Raw genomic sequence first — 16,375 nt, forward strand, 5'->3', positions numbered from 1 at the left:
AAGGGGAAGGAGTTGTACCACCACGACCTAAGCTAGGAGACTACGGGTTAGCAACTCATCGCGGTCAACTGACCCATACTTTTCAACCAGCTAACCCCGTTGCTTTCGACATCAAGACAACTGTCCTCAACGGTTTGAGGGACAAGCAATTCGATGGCACCGAAGCCATGAGCCCTCATGAACACTTAAGCCGCTTTGCTGAAACATGTGAGTTTTGTGTACAACCAGCCACTATGACCGATGCGCAGAAGAAACTAAGGCTGTTTCCTTTCACCTTGACGGGAAGAGCGAAGGATTGGTTGTTAACAATACCCAATGAGACTGTTCAAACTTGGGAGGAGCTAGAGCTTAAGTTCCTCGAGAAATATTTCCCTATGTCTAAGTATTGGGAAAAGAAGATGGAGATCTCTAACTTCAAGCAAGGGGAGAATGAGTCGCTATATGATGCTTGGGAGCGATTCAACTTGCTTCTTAAAAGATGTCCAAACCACGAGTTCACCGAGAAACAATACCTCCAAATCTTCACTGAGGGGGTGACACCAAACACTAGAATGTTCTTAGATGCTTCCGCGGGAGGTAGTCTCAAGAGCAAAACTGATCATGAAGTCCAGGCTTTGATAGAAAACATGGCTGGAAATGAGTATCGTGCTGAAGCTAAGAAGAAGGAAAGAGGAGTGTTTGGGGTGAGTGAACAAACTGCTATCCTTGCTAACCAAGCAGCTATGAACAAACAAATCGAGGCTCTAACTAAGGAGTTTCAAGGCTTCACTTTAGCTCATAAGCAACAACAAGTGGCTGCAATCAAATGTGATCTATGTGGTGAAGAACATCCCAATGGTGAATGTGTACCAGAAGGTTCTAGTGAAGAAGCTAACTACATGGGAGGATATCAAAGGCAAAATCAATACTACACTCCAGGAATCAACAAGCATCCCAATCTAAGCTACTCGAATAACAACGCTTTGAATTCTCAGATGCTTACTCCTCCTCAACAACAACAAAGAAAGCCTTCAGCTCTTGAGGAAACTATGATGAACTTCATGAAGATTACTCAAGGCAACTTTGAAGAGATGAAGAAAAGTCAAGAAGCTGAAAGAAAGAACAATGAAGCTTCTAGGAAAATGCTTGAAACTCAATTGGGGCAATTAGCTAAGCAATTGGCTGAACAAAGCAAAGGCGGATTCTCAGGTAACACTAAAGACAACCCTAAGAATGAGTCTTGCAATGCTATTGAATTGAGGAGCAAAAAGGTTTTGTCACCTTTAGTTCCAAAAGCTCCAAAGAAAGTTGATGAAGTAGTGGTGGAGGTGGAAAAAGATGGTGAAGTTGAAAAAGAAATTGAAAATGGTGTAGTTGAAAAGGAGAATGATCAAGGAGTAGTTGAAAATGAAAAGAAGAAAAAAATAGAGGGAGATAAAAGTGAGAAATTGATAGATGAAGACTCAATCTTGAGGAAGTCAAAGAGTCAAATCTTGAAAGATGGAGACAAGCCACAAATTATTCCATCATATGTGAAGCTTCCTTACCCTCATCTAGAGAAGAAGAAAAAGAAGGAGGAAGGACAATTCAAGAAGTTCATGCAACTTATATCACAACTTCAGGTGAATATTCCTTTCAGTGAAGCTCTTGATCAAATGCCTTTGTATGCCAAATTCATGAAAGATTTGCTAACCGGAAGAAGAAAGCCTAAAGATGATGAAAACATTTCTCTTTCCGAGAATTGTAGCGCCATTCTTCAAAAGAAGTTACCACCTAAGCTGAAGGATCCTGGTGATTTTACTATCCCTTGTTCTATTGGACCGGTAAACGTCGGAAGAGCTTTATGTGATTTAGGGGCAAGTATCAACTTGATGCCCCTTTCAATGATGAAGAAGCTTGGATGTGGAGAGCCAAAGCCAACAAGAATGACCATTACTTTAGCTGATCGGTCAATCTCTTATCCTTTTGGTGTGCTTGAAGATGTTCTAGTAAAGGTGAATGATCTTGTATTTCCAGCAGACTTTGTGATCTTAGACATGGCTGAAGATGAAGATATGCCACTTATTTTAGGAATACCCTTCCTTGCAACGGGTCGTGCCTTAATTGATGTTGAGATGGGAGAGCTTATGCTGAGGTTCCATAATGAGCAAGTGGTGTTCAATATCTTTGAAGCAATGAAACACCGAGAGGAAAATCCCAAGTGTTACCGAATTGATGTTGTTGAAGAAATAGTAGAAGACAACTCTCGTGAACCTCAACCGCCACAACCTCTTGAAAGAGCAATTGTAAATTCTATAGAGAGTTGTGAGCCTTATGAAGATCTTGAGGTGAGTGATTGTGTCAAGCAACTTGAGGCAAGCAAGCAAGAGTTAGGCCCGGTAAAAATTGAAAAGTTAATTGGTAAAGACTACACCGTGGCATCTACTTTGAGTAGAGAAGGAGAGAAAAACCCAGAATTAAAAGAACTACCTTCTCACTTGAAGTATGTTTTTCTCACTAAAGATGCCTCTAAGCCAGCAATCATCAGCAACACTTTGACACCTTTAGAAGAAGAAAAATTGATGAGGGTGTTGAGGGACAATCAAGGAGCTTTGGGGTGGAATATTTCTGATTTGAAGGGTATTAGTCCAGCTTATTGCATGCACAAAATACACATGGAGGCTGAATACAAACCCGTTGTTCAACCTCAAAGAAGGCTAAACCCAACAATGAAGGAAGTGGTGAAGAAAGAGGTGCTAAAGTTACTGGAAGCAGGTATGATTTACCCTATCTCTGATAGCTCATGGGTAAGTCCGGTCCATGTGGTACCAAAGAAAGGTGGAATGACGGTGGTGGCTAATGAAAAAAATGAATTAATACCCACCCGTACCGTTACTGGTTGGAGAATGTGTATAGACTACCGAAGGTTGAACACCGCAACAAGGAAGGATCATTTCCCGTTACCATTCATGGACCAAATGATTGAGAGGTTGGCTGGCCAAGCCTTTTATTGCTTTTTGGATGGGTATTCGGGGTACAATCAGATTGCGGTAGCTCCAGAAGATCAAGAGAAGACAGCCTTCACTTGTCCATTTGGTATATTTGCTTATAGGAGGATGCCCTTTGGGCTGTGTAATGCGCCGGCGACCTTTCAAAGGTGTATGCTCTCCATCTTCTCTGACATGATAGAGAAGAATATTGAGGTATTTATGGACGACTTTTCTGTGTTTGGTAAGTCTTTCGAGCAATGCTTGTTTCACCTAAATGTTGTCCTTAAACGATGCACCGAAACTAACCTTGTTTTAAACTGGGAAAAATGTCACTTTATGGTGACCGAAGGTATAGTTTTGGGGCATAAAATAAGTGCGAAGGGCATAGAGGTGGACCAAGCCAAAATAGAGGTTATAGAGAAACTCCCTCCACCTGTTAATGTTAAGGGAGTAAGAAGTTTCTTGGGGCATGTTGGTTTCTATCGGCGTTTCATAAAAGATTTTTCAAAAATTTCCAAGCCCCTCTGTAACCTCTTGGTCAAAGAAACTGAATTTAATTTTAATGATGAATGTTTGAATGCTTTTTCTTTGATTAAAAACAAGTTGGTAACTGCACCAATAATCATTGCACCCGATTGGGATTTACCATTTGAACTTATGTGTGATGCAAGTGATTATGTTGTTGGTGCAGTCCTAGGCCAACGCAAGAACAAGTTTTTCCATGCAATTTACTATGCAAGCAAGGTTTTAAATGAGAATCAAATTAACTATTCCACAACTGAAAAAGAGTTGCTTGCGGTAAATTTTTGCATTGGAAAAGTTTCGTTCTTATCTAATAGGCTCCAAAGTCATTGTTTTTACAGATCATGCAGCTCTTAAATATCTCTTGACCAAAGGGGATTTGAAGCCTCGGCTGTTGAGGTGGATCCTTTTGTTGCAAGAATTTGATCTTGAGATTCGTGACAAAAAAGGAGCAGAGAACGTAGTAGCTGATCACCTCTCAAGGCTGGAGAATGACGAGGTGACAAAGAAAGAGAAGGCCATTGAGGCCGAGTTTCCAGATGAACAACTGCTTGCTATTGGAGAAAGGCCTTGGTTTGCTGACATTGCGAACTTTAAGGCCGGTAACATAGTTCCTGATGATATGACCTATCCTCAGAGGAAAAAGTTCTTTAAAGATGCAAACCACTACGTGTGGGATGACCCTTATCTGTTTAAATTAGGCACTGACGGTTTGATGAGATGTTGTGTTGCAGGTGAGGAAACTCTTAGTATCATGTGGCACTGTCATAGCTCAGCTTATGGGGGCCATCATAGTGGAGAAAGAATTGCGGCGAAAATTTTGCAAAGTGGATTCTGGTGGCCCACCCATTTCAAAGATTGCCACGACTTTGTTGCACGTTGTGACAAATGCCAAAGGACAGGTAGCATCTCTAAGAGGAATGAGATGCCCCTATCTGGAATCATCGTAGTTGAACCATTTGATTGTTGGGGCATCGATTTTATGGGACCTTTCCCTTCCTCTTACTATTTTCTTCATATTCTTGTCTGTGTTGATTATGTCACAAAATGGGTTGAAGCGATACCATGTGTTGCTAATGATGCTAAGACAGTTGTTAACTTCCTGCATAAAAACATTTTCACTAGGTTTGGAACACCTAGAGTCTTGATCAGTGATGGGGGGAAGCACTTTTGCAATAATTTTCTTGAAAATGTGCTCAAAAAGTATAACATAAGGCACAAAGTTGCAACTCCCTATCACCCACAAACAAGTGGTCAAGCAGAGGTTTCAAACTGTCAGCTGAAACAGATCTTAGAGAAAACAGTTGCGTCAAATAGGAAGGATTGGTCTAAAAAATTAGATGACGCACTGTGGGCATATAGGACTGCCTTTAAGACTCATCTAGGGCTCTCACCCTATCAGTTAGTCTATGGAAAGGCATGTCATCTTCCAGTTGAGCTAGAACATAAGGCATATTGGGCCATTAAGGCCTTAAACTTTGATCAAGAAGCCGCTGGTAAGAAAAGACTCTTGAAACTTAATAAACTGGAGGAGATGAGGCTTAGAGCATATGAAAATGCGCTCATTTATAAAGCCAGGACTAAAAGGTATCATGACAAAAACTTAGTGTCAAGGGATATTAACTGTGGGCAACTAGTTTTGTTGTATAATTCCAGATTGAAGCTGTTTCCTGGGAAGCTCAAGTCAAAGTGGTCTGGACCGTTCTTGGTAAAAAGTGTGTCACCTCATGGAGCTGTTGAGTTGATGACACCTGAAGGTGACCAAAGTTTCAAGGTGAATGGGCAAAGAGTTAAGCCATATCTGGGTGGCGACCTACCGAAAGCAAGGGTAGGACTTATTTTGAATGATCCTTAGGGGTCATCAAAAGTCAAGCTAGTGACGGTAAAGAAGCGCTTGGTGGGAGGCAACCCACATTTAGATTTCAGGTAGTATTTCTTATTTCTTTTTTATTGCTTTCAAATATTCAAAAACACAAAAAGATTTTAGCTGAAACAGACAGAGGAAACAAAATTTTCATGACCAGTACTGTGCAAATCGTGACACGTTTTGGGCAAAATGTGACACGATTTGCCTCCCTCTGAAGCTCCTCTCAGAAATTTTTCTAAGTTAAAAAGGTGCCCATTCGACATTTTCAAAAACGTGTCACGATACTGAAATCGTGACACGATTTTTGGCACCTAAAATTTTTTCTAAGTCTCAAACTGGTGCAATTCGACAATTGGAAATCGTGACACGTTGGCCAAAACGTGACACGATTTCTGGGCAAGTAATTTTTCAAAAATGAGCAATCGTGACACGTTTCGCCCAAACGTGACACGATTTTTGCAGTTTCAAAAATTAAACCGTTACAAAACCAAATCGTGACACGTTTTTGGCCAAACTTGACACGATTTTCCCAGCCTATAAATAAACCCAACACGATTTTCATTCCATTCACTTCCAAAAGTAGCCAAACTCTGCCAAAATTTTCCCAGAATCCTAACCTACGATTTTCTAACCCTTTTCTACCATAAATCTTCATCTTTTCATCTTCCAATCACCAAACCATCACCATCAACCTTCATCATCACCCACAAACAACCCAAATCCAACATCTCCATCATCTCCACTCCAAACCTAACCCTAATATTCATTTTCCTTCAAACCCTAACCCTAACCATGGTTGAGACCCGCAACAAAGGCAAGTCCCAAGCCACATCCCAACCAGCCAAAAAGGCCAAAATAGCCCCCAAACGTAAACAGCCCGTTAAACCTAGCCCTAACACCGCACCCCCACCGTCCATAAACCACCGGTTTTATAATACTGCTGCCCGAGACCGTTTCAAGGATATCCGAGGCTATAGGGTGATCCCAGAGAGAGGTTTTAATTTCACCAAACTCATCTCTAACCCTGAGTTCCATCAAGTGATCACTGAGAGAGGGTGGGAGTCCCTTGTTAGTATGATTTTTGAGCAGGCCAACAAAACTATTGGGATAGAATTCTATTCCAATGCTAGGTATATGGGGAGGAAGTATGTGTCCTATGTGAGGGAGAAGGAGATAGACTATAGTCCGGAGAGGATTAATCAGTTGCTGGAGATTGTGCCACCAGAGACTTGTGATGTGAAGAGGAGGATGGAGGAGTGCAAGAATTGGGATGATGATAGGTGGGAGGAGTTGCTAATGCAGATTTGTGTTGAAGGTGCTAAGTGGTATGGAGGGTCACATATGCTGTTGAGGGCTGACGTCAAGCCCCATGCAAAGGTGTGGGCATCTTTTGTGGTGCAAACTATTGAGGGCACCTCTTGTACTTCAGAGATTCCGGCCCCGCTTATTGACGCTGTCTGCTATTCTTGATGGTTCACCCATCAATGTTGGTGAGTTGATTACCAACAATATTTATATGTTTGCTTCAGGTACTAAGAAGGCACTCCCTCACTTGAGCCTTATCAATTGGCTTTGTGAGGAGGAGGAGTGCGATTTGTTTGCTAATGACTTGAGTGCAGCAATGATGAAGCCCATCACCGACACTTACATGGATGGCTTTGTCAAGGATTATCATGACCGCATGCATGCTATCATGGTTGCCGAGGCAGCAGCAGCAGGACAGCCACAGCCGCCACCACCACATCAGCCACAGCCACCACCTCAGAGTCAGACTTTTCATGGAGAGGGGAGCAGTCAGCAGGTTACCTATGCGCCTATTCATCCGATGATGCTGGACTATATGTTCGGCCATGCCAACTGGATGAATGAGGTGTTAGATCAGGAGTATTGGAACCGTCCGAGGTTTGGTCAGGAGTTCACTAAGGCGGTCTGCCTCAATAGTCTTTCGAGCGCTTTGATGGGTCCGAGGAGGCTATGGACCATTACTTTGATGTCACCAGAGGTCGAGCTCAGGATAGAGAGCAGGAGATCCGAGCTGACTTTGCTGCTGGTGGAGCTCAGTCGAGGCAGCACTTTGGGGAGGATACCTATGCAGAGGAGGACCCCAACACTTGGATTCCGGAGGACCAAATGCATGATTGAGTGGGCTACTGATGGCCCATTCTTTTATTATTTTTCTGTTTTTGTTTCAGCACTTTGGTTATGTACTTTTAATTTTATGTTTGAACAATTTTATTTACTTTGGTGATGTGTAACTCGGTTTTACCCCCCGTTTATGTAATTATTCCTGCACTTGTTTATTATTGATGAATTTGTTTGTTTAGTTGACTTTTTACAGTTTAGTAACAAATGTTTGTTCAAGCGGTATTCCAAAAGTTCAAAAGGAGGAGTGACTTGGTTTTCAAAGGCGAAGTGTACGGCAGTAAAGATAGGTAGTCACAACTCCCAGAAATCTCAGTCATAAGGTTCATTGCCATATTTTGTTTTTCAATTTGCTTATATTTAGATTAGTTTTCCATGCAACTACATTTCTAGAACTTGCATTGTTTCTCTATTATTGATTGGTCTTTGTTAATTACACACTGAGGCAAAAGTGCTTGGTCCTGTGAGCCTTTTGAAGCCTACCCTGATTTTAATTGTTAAATTTTATCCTTTTCTTAGCCACTTTGAGCCGGTAGGATTAGAACTTTTTGTTCGGTGACAAACTACTTTACAAGCTTAGAGACTTTTAGGACTTGTCCCTTATTGTTTTTCTGAGTTAGGCAGTGTAGAATGTTGCTAATAATTAAGTTTGGGGTTGCTATTGGAATTTGCAACCAATTAAGTTTGGGGTGGGGGTACTAGAGAATAAGAGAACAAAAAGAAAAAGAATTGTCATGCAAAATGCAAAAATACACTCAAAAATTGGTGTATGAAAAAAAAAAATTGAAAATGAATGATGAAAAAGGGACAAAACATTGAAAATCCGAGTAACTTCAAACTCGATTGTTCCTAAATGTTAAAAATATTCTCTAGTACCTTTGCATTGATTGTTATTCCACAAGGTGAATGATTGTAGGATTGAATTTGTGCTTTAACTTCCGTAGGAATGCCTAACTCAAATATTGTGTAGCCTACTTATCCAAATATATCCCACCTTTCACCTAAGCCCCGTTATAACCCTAAAGACCTCAAAAGTGTGTAATGATATTGACTTTGATTGATGTTTAGAAACTTTTCAAGCGTATGGTAATATGTAGACCTGCATGTCGACTGGTAGAACCCTATTTCAATTATTTACGTGGAGTTGTGAATTGGTGGATGCGTACAAGTCACACTAGCTCATCTTTAGCTAGTAAGGTGTTGAACTTTTTGGGTACTACTGCTTGAATAGGTAATTGTTATTTTACTGTCGATTGTCAGCTTTGCAAGTAAATTCCTTGAGGACAAGGAATGGTTTAAGTTTGGGGTTGTGATGACATCTTGTAATTACGTAATTTTAGATGTATTTTAGCACAAAAATGGAGTTCACAAGGAGACTTATGCATCAAAAGAGCAGAAAAACTGAAGAAAAAGCAAAGAATGAAAACGTGTCACGATTTGGATGAAACGTGACACGATTTGAGAAGCTTCAGAAAGGTTTGGTTCGACATTTGAAAACGTGGCACGATTGGTAAAACGTGCCACGATTTGGAGAAACCCTAATTTGTTTTCTTGCTCTACAAGGTGAAAACGTGTCACGATTTACTTAAAACGTGACACGATTTGGGCGATATTCTGTGCCTATTTATGCTGAAGTCTATTCCAAAAAACAGGGTGACGAATTCTAGAGAGAAAAGTGCGATTTTGCAACTGCAAGGAAGATCCGGAGGACGAATTCTTCATCTTCCAACCACTTTGTGTATGTTTTATTACCTCTAATGATTATGTTATTTGTAAACACTATTATGAGTAGCTAAATTCATTAGAGGTTAGGTCTGAGATGATTCGTTGTAACCCTAATTGAAATATTATGTTGTGAAACTCTATTTATTGTGAATGATATTCTAGTCTTTATTCAATTCAATTGTTCTTAATGCTTTTTATATCCTGATCAAATATAAATATGATTTAGTGAGAATGAATGACTACTGACCATAGCTTTCTACTTAGACCTATTGAATTGTTCTAATAAACATGGTTAGTCTAGGAATGGATAATCGTTTATTAGTGATATTAGGTTAACGTACTTTAAACCTTCAAAGATTATTAGACCACCTAAGGGATTAGGGGCTGTAGTTTAAGAAGAGGGTCCTAACTCAAGGGATTGATTAGGACTATTTTGTTAACTATCGTGGGATTAGAAGATCATTCATACGAATAGGTGCAACATAACAATTAGGGGAACATCGATGATTCGAAAGACCTAAACTCATCTCTCTCTTATTCTTAAAAACCAATTTTATTTTCAGCAATTACTTTTATGCAATCAAACCAATCTACTGCCTAGTGGCAAATCAAAATAACCTTTATACATCCTAAAATATAACGTAGTTGAATTATTGAGATTAAAAATAGTCCTCGTGGGATCGATATTTTTACTACTTCGATAGTATTTGGTGCACTTGCCAAACGCCTATCAATACCAACCTTTGAATCCTTATACATTTCAGCATAACTCTTACCAATCAAAGCCTCAATATCTTCATCAAACAGCTCAAAAACAGCCTGGTCTGAGCCATCATAGAGTTCAAATTTAACCTTGAACCTGCAAGACACCACAAGATATATAACTTGACATTAATAATCGAACAAATGGACAGCTTATAAATTATTATATACAACCGAATAAAAAAAATTGTGCACACCTTCGGATTAAATGGAATATATACTCAAAGCAACCAGGACCGTTGCCAGAACTCGAACCATCCTTTACAATCTTTTTAGCAACCGATGATGGAAACCACCAGTTTTGTCCCTCAACAACACCAGCCAAAGTTACAGAGATCACAAAAATACCATCCTCAATCAAAGCATTAAGCTCATGTATTGTTTTCTTTGGATAGATCACCAGAAAATCCTCATCCTTAAATTTTCTCGTGTTTGAATCAACTAATTTAATGGGAGAACTTGTATCAACACCGACAAGGCTTAATTTGCAAAAAAAAAAAAGGTATAAATCATCTCTTTAAAGTTAAAAAGAACAATAGCAAAGAAAACAAATACATAATCCAGACTAAAATGAATATTAACCTCTTCTTAAATTCAACAGCCTGATGAAAACAAGGATTTACATAAACCCGGGTGACATCCTTAAGACTTTCAATAGTAGGGTATCCTGTTTCATAAATAAAAAGTAAACAACTACACAAATAAATAAACATTTCAAATATTCTAGGTATGAAATAGCTGTAGGCAAACTCCATCCTTGACAACATAAAAATAAAACCTAAATTAGACAAAAGCAACAAGAATACACACCTAAATTACATAAATTACATAAATCAAGCGTAAATAAACATATCACACCTAGGAGTACTTTGATCTTGGCGTACTCAATAATAACAATGGGCTTCTCTCCCCTAACGTTTTTGACCAGCTGGTTTTGAAAATAATCGACGCAATCCCCAGACAAAACACACCAAAAACTACCCCTGTAAAAAATAAAAAATATTACAAAGAAATCAACTTAGCATCAGAAAGCACGTGGGATATACGATAAAACACAAAGAAATCAACGGAGAAATTAACCTAGCATCAGAAAGCTCAAGAAACATCAATCGGACAATCTGGCCCTCTCTACTAAATTCTTTCGTCCTGGACACACTGGTGACCAATCCAATAACATCTACACAATAAAACTACTGTAATTAACTACCTAGTTCAAGCCATCTGATAAAAATGTGAAAGAAGACAGAAAAACTTAATTACCAAGTAAGTAGTCACAGTCACGACGATGGTTCCAAACATCAGTAGAATTTAAGAGAGATAGAATTCGATTTGGATTTAAAATGGTACCAAAGAGAAGAATTTCAGTGGTATCTTTGAAGATAAGTCTATGAGTATGCACAGTCACCCTGTAAGGACCCTTGTTTTCTATGATAGAGAAATCGAATCGGACATCATGTAGACATGGTTCAAGGACAATCTCGTCTCAAACACCTGGACTAATTCTTCAAGAACTGTAGCTTGAATCTTACAACCCTAGCCAAGCAAAAAATACAATTTAATATACACTGTTCTTGATCATCCGTATAGATCTGAAGATGATATCAATAACGATAAAACGAAATTAAGAATACAAATTAAAAAAACAACCAACATTTAGATCTGAGAAAACCATCTCGATGGAAGTTACAACGGATTTGAATCTCATTTTTGAAACAACTTTCCACTTATGTAAGATTCCAACTCTAATTTTGATCTTTTCTTTGTAGAGATGAACATCAGACACGTTATCAAGGTAAGAAGCCATGTTGTTCCAAAAAGATGTCTTATTTTTTCTTGGAAAGAGACAATTGTGTGTTGCCTAACTATAAAAGTAAGATAAAGCCTTCGAAATGAAATACATGAATGAAGATACGATAATCACAATGAATATTAAAATTTTACCTAATTAATTTAATTTTAATTAATTAAATTTTAATATAATATATCTGTAGTATAAAAATAAAATAAAGGTAATGATGACTTCAGAGTTATCAAAGATAGTATAGAACAGCGTTTTTTTCCTTTTTTTTCCAGAGATATAGAACAGTTTTATTAAAAATAAGGAAATGTTAACCGATACACCCTGAGTACTGATTAAGGGATTAAATACCGTAGCATTTGCATTAAGAGATGTGTAATTAATGCATTAAAAGTTGAAAAAGTAGAATTTTTTAATTTTTAATTTTCTCTTTTAGTTTTCTTAACCAATGTCTCGAGAACAATGATTTTGCTTAACATGACCCTTGAAAATAAGATCTGTAAGTTTATGTTCTATAAAACCAACACCTTTTAAATTTAATATTTACCTAATTCCACTTTCATATTTGTTTATTTTTCAATGACTTTTGCAATTTTAAAAAATTCTTGTTCAATTCACTTCATGTTAGATAAATCTACATCTCTATGTACGAATCTTTATAATGTTCTAAAGTTATTTTAAAATTAAAAACATAATTATAATTAAAAAATACAAAAGATCAATGATAGATAAACAAATTACGCTGCAAGAGGTTCTAAAGTAAAAAGAATTTTTTTTTTACAGGTAGTAATAAAAGAATTAAAATTAAACCAGGATTTAAATTAAAAGCTTCCATAATTTTATTTTATTAGAGAACAAAGGCATATTCAATTCTTAATAATTTAACTCTTAACAATAAGAAGGGTCTACGTACACAAACACAATTAATCAAATTAAATTTATAACGTTAATAAATTAGTCCAATCTTACATTGTTCTAATCTTATAGGGGTAATACTAAAACTTTGAGAAACATTATGACCTATGACAGTGATAACCTAGTGTTCTGTTCATGTTGTGATCATTGATTGAGAATAAAGTTAGATATTGAATAAGATCAAGGATACACTGAAATATTCATCATAACAAATCCACAAATTGGTCCACTTAACTACACAGACAAGACAACACAAGTCAGAATTAAAAAATAATACATATCAATTGTCTTGATGGCTAGATGAAGAATTCGAGGAGATGAGATTTCATCCAAAAGATTCTCCATCTCATGTACAACACCAGAGATGGTGCACTCACCTAGGTACACACAAGTAAAAAAGCTGGAGCCCTCAGAAAAGTAGAAACAAAACAAGAAAAAATTACTTTTTAAGTTGAGTGACCAACCTTCAAAACAAAAAAAAACAAGGTCTTGTTCCCATTAATTATGCTAAGAGAAAAAAATATTGTCATTAAAATTGCAAAGAGGTATAGTGTGATATCTGTGATCGTAGTCAGGCACTCTAGCTATTGACAACTTGCATACAATACAATTGAATACATGTTTGAAAATAATTATCTGTCACAAATCAAAGGTTATGTGAGCATCACATGTACAATACTAATATTTTACTCCCTCCGTCCCATATTACTTGACCAAATTGACTTTATCACATATGCCAATGCACAAATATAAACTTAAATTTCTTTAATAATGTAGTAGAAAAAATTACGAAAATTTGATATTTTGAAAATATTAATCAAGATGAATCTAATAACATCTTTTATACTATATTTTGTTTTTATAAAGAATCTACATGCTTTGACTCTATTTTGTTCCGATCTCTGGGTTATTGCAAACCTTGACAACCCTGTAGCAACAATCCAAAGTTGGATTGGAAGTAGATTCTTTATCAACCAAAAAAAGAAAGTTCTTTCCAAACAGCGACTGAAATTCAGACGGGCACACTTTTGATTTTTTTCCCTGTTTGTTAATCGTCGAAATAACAAAAAAATGAAATTGTTAAACGTCATCATCGAATAAGCACAATTAAAACAACCATCAGCAAATAGTACACTGACCTCCATCTTAGAGTGTAAATCAGAACAATTTTCTTTGAGCAATTCCCTAAGATCATCATCAAACAACACAAACACAGCCTCACCGGAAACATCAGAGACAATAAACTTTGCCCTAGAACTATTGTTGCAATAAAAACGTCCATTAGATCACAGCAAATTGAATGAAATAAATGAGATAAAATCTTAACAAATAGTCTATGGAAATAAATATAAAAAAAAAACACTTAATAAATAAACCTTACCTTGAAATTAAATGGAGTTCATAATCTTTATTATCACAATCAGTTGTCAAACTTGATGCATCAATTTCAGTATCATTTTTTGAAAGAGAAGGTAACCACCAATCTTCACAATCAATAAATCCAACTAAGACCCCCGATATAACAAACCTCCGATCTTCAATGATAGATTCAAGTTCAGATACTGTCTTCTTCAGGTAAAACAACAAAAAATTAGTTGCACCATATTCTTTCATCTTAGGAACAATCGCTTCAATGGGACCATGTGTTGGAATTCCATGATTACTCATTCTGCGAGAAATACAAATTGATAAATGGTAATGAAATTCATAACTATAAAAAAACAAAACATTGATACAAAAGAAAACCAACTGCTTCCTAAATTCAGTGACTTCCGGGATCTCCGGATCTACAAAAATCTGAGTAATTTCCTTGACGTTTTCCACATAGGGGAATCCTGATTAAATTTAATAAACATAAGTAAATCAATATCAAAGATCCAAACATTATTGAACAACAGAGTACGTGAAAAAATTGTAATGACTGAGCTGACAATCCAGAACAATACTAAATCATATAAAGGGAGCAATAAGTTCACCATCCGACATGAAAATTACAATGTTAATGACAACTCATAAGCAATTAAAAAACAAAAACATACCATTATACATTCAAAAATTTAACTTGTTCTGTAATGAAGTACATCCAAGGAACGGTAAAAATTGTGAAATAATCTACAACAAAACTAAACTATGTAGAATAGGACAAAACAATAACCCTCAAAAACAAAACCTAAGAAGAAAAGGAAAAACCAGAAGCAAATAAAAGCAATAAACATACCAAGATACATTCTAATTTTAGCAAAACGAATAAGAACCACTGGTCTATTGACATTGCAGCCAAACAACGCATGTTCCAACGTACTGGTACAATCTCCAGCAACGAGACAACGGATTCTACCACTGCATGTTTATGAGAATCTTAGGAGACAAGTTTGCTACGGAAGAAAAATAAATTCCAAGCAAAATCGAGAAAAACCTGGCATCCAACATTTCAAGGATCATGGACATGCAAAGTTTCCCCTCGACAATACCTTCCTTTGGTTTGGAAATCCCAACCAACATACCAATCACATCTAATATAGAAGTAATGGAATACTTTAAAAAGGAAGCAAAACTATAAAAATTACGGACTCAAACAAATATGTAAAAGATTGTATACCAGCCAAAAAATCACAATCATTTTGATGTCTGGATATCACGCTTGAATCAGCAAAACAAAAGTCATTCATGCGATTTAACGAACCAACAACGACATGAACAGAAGTTTCTACCATAAAAACAAGTCGATATTTGTGGTTAGTGACACGATAAGACCCAAGGTTCTGAACAACTTTAAAACTCAAAATGATGTAAACACAGCTAGTGAATAATTTGAATCGAAACAGATGAATCAATTCTTCTGGAACAGACGCCTGAATGCTACATCCCTGTACAACATTAAAAAAACAAGTCAACCATCAACGAACTAAGGCCATGATAAATTTTGAAAAACAATAGGAATAAATATAACTCATTGAATCACCTCTTCATCAGCAAGAACCATCTCAATCGATGAGATGACCTTCACATCACCATCAAAAGTATAAGGTTTCCAAACACGAACGATACCAACTTTCAATCTGATTTCTGTGTTCAACGGAGAAACATCTCTCAGTTTATGCAACAGAGCATCCATCTCTCAGATTACCAGGTACAACAATAGAGCAACTTTATCAATGCACAGTAAGGCAATAGAGTAAACTTTTATCTAATTACGTAGCTAAGATTTTAATCCATGTGCATCTAGAGGACATTTGGGGGCATTATAACAAAGAAAAATATAAAAGAGATATAACATTGATGCAATTACAATCATATCCTTTGATTATAAATGACGATATAAGTAAAACGTTCCAATTTATATCAAAATGTCAATTAAACTATATACAACTTTTTTGAATTTTTAACGCCTATAATAAAAAACTTCAATACACTTTTCCAGATAAATTTAAAATAAATTGGTATGATTTTCGCAAAAAAATAAATGCTTTTATTACTTAATTTAGTTCATACTTTATTTAATCACAAGTATAAGTACATTTTTTTTAGTAAAGAGTATAAATACGTCTTAATTCATGAAAGAAACACATAGGTTCTCTTCAACATAAAAATAAAAGCATCTTTAATACATAAAATATTTTAACGAATTCCAAGTATCCAAAAACAAATACACCAATAATTAAAAAAAGATTATTGAATTAGAAACGAAAACTTTTT

General features: G+C 36.6%; 3 protein-coding genes across 3 annotated transcripts; 1 reads left to right on the forward strand and 2 right to left on the reverse strand.

The window, feature by feature from the left end:
• The first annotated feature begins 233 nt into the window (after positions 1-233).
• LOC146954894 (uncharacterized) lies at positions 234-4,208 on the forward strand. Its single transcript, XM_085746746.1, has 5 exons — positions 234-382; positions 479-2,306; positions 3,003-3,054; positions 3,890-4,043; positions 4,205-4,208. Exons 1-5 carry the CDS (start codon positions 234-236, stop codon positions 4,206-4,208), a joined length of 2,187 nt encoding a protein of 728 aa, XP_085602872.1.
• A 4,809-nt stretch (positions 4,209-9,017) lies between these two features.
• Positions 9,018-11,770, reverse strand: LOC146954895 (uncharacterized). Its single transcript, XM_085746759.1, has 7 exons — positions 11,618-11,770; positions 11,417-11,499; positions 10,825-10,949; positions 10,549-10,633; positions 10,164-10,445; positions 9,925-10,063; positions 9,018-9,035 (listed from the first exon to the last, which is right to left on the reverse strand). The coding sequence occupies exons 1-7, from the start codon at positions 11,768-11,770 to the stop codon at positions 9,018-9,020; spliced, it is 885 nt and encodes a 294-aa protein (XP_085602885.1).
• Positions 11,771-12,859: 1,089 nt separating this feature from the next.
• On the reverse strand, positions 12,860-15,794 carry LOC146954896 (uncharacterized). Its single transcript, XM_085746770.1, has 9 exons — positions 15,642-15,794; positions 15,279-15,546; positions 15,096-15,192; positions 14,898-15,019; positions 14,430-14,514; positions 14,061-14,348; positions 13,819-13,936; positions 13,598-13,720; positions 12,860-12,913 (listed from the first exon to the last, which is right to left on the reverse strand). The coding sequence occupies exons 1-9, from the start codon at positions 15,792-15,794 to the stop codon at positions 12,860-12,862; spliced, it is 1,308 nt and encodes a 435-aa protein (XP_085602896.1).
• Between the last annotated feature and the right edge of the window lie 581 nt (positions 15,795-16,375).

The sequence above is a fragment of the Medicago sativa genome, chromosome 1 (genome assembly GCF_051527215.1).
Source record: "Medicago sativa cultivar Bolivia chromosome 1, Bolivia_mono, whole genome shotgun sequence".
Classification (NCBI taxonomy): Eukaryota; Viridiplantae; Streptophyta; class Magnoliopsida; order Fabales; family Fabaceae; genus Medicago; species Medicago sativa.

Coding starts and splice junctions, on each gene's coding strand:
- LOC146954895 (XM_085746759.1), bottom strand. CDS start 11,770: ATGGCTTCTTACCTTGATAACGTGTCTGATGTTCATCTCTACAAAGAA. Junction 10,634..10,824: donor CAAGATCAAAGTACTCCTAG/GTGTGATATGTT, acceptor TTTATGAAACAG/GATACCCTACTATTGAAAGT. Junction 10,446..10,548: donor GCTGTTGAATTTAAGAAGAG/GTTAATATTCAT, acceptor TTGCAAATTAAG/CCTTGTCGGTGTTGATACAA.
- LOC146954894 (XM_085746746.1), top strand. CDS start 234: ATGACCGATGCGCAGAAGAAACTAAGGCTGTTTCCTTTCACCTTGACG. Junction 383..478: donor AAATATTTCCCTATGTCTAA/GTATTGGGAAAA, acceptor GCTTCTTAAAAG/ATGTCCAAACCACGAGTTCA. Junction 2,307..3,002: donor AGCCTTATGAAGATCTTGAG/GTGAGTGATTGT, acceptor GGGTACAATCAG/ATTGCGGTAGCTCCAGAAGA.
- LOC146954896 (XM_085746770.1), bottom strand. CDS start 15,794: ATGGATGCTCTGTTGCATAAACTGAGAGATGTTTCTCCGTTGAACACA. Junction 13,721..13,818: donor ATTTACACTCTAAGATGGAG/GTCAGTGTACTA, acceptor ATTAACAAACAG/GGAAAAAAATCAAAAGTGTG. Junction 12,914..13,597: donor GTTGCTACAGGGTTGTCAAG/GTTTGCAATAAC, acceptor TTGTCTGTGTAG/TTAAGTGGACCAATTTGTGG.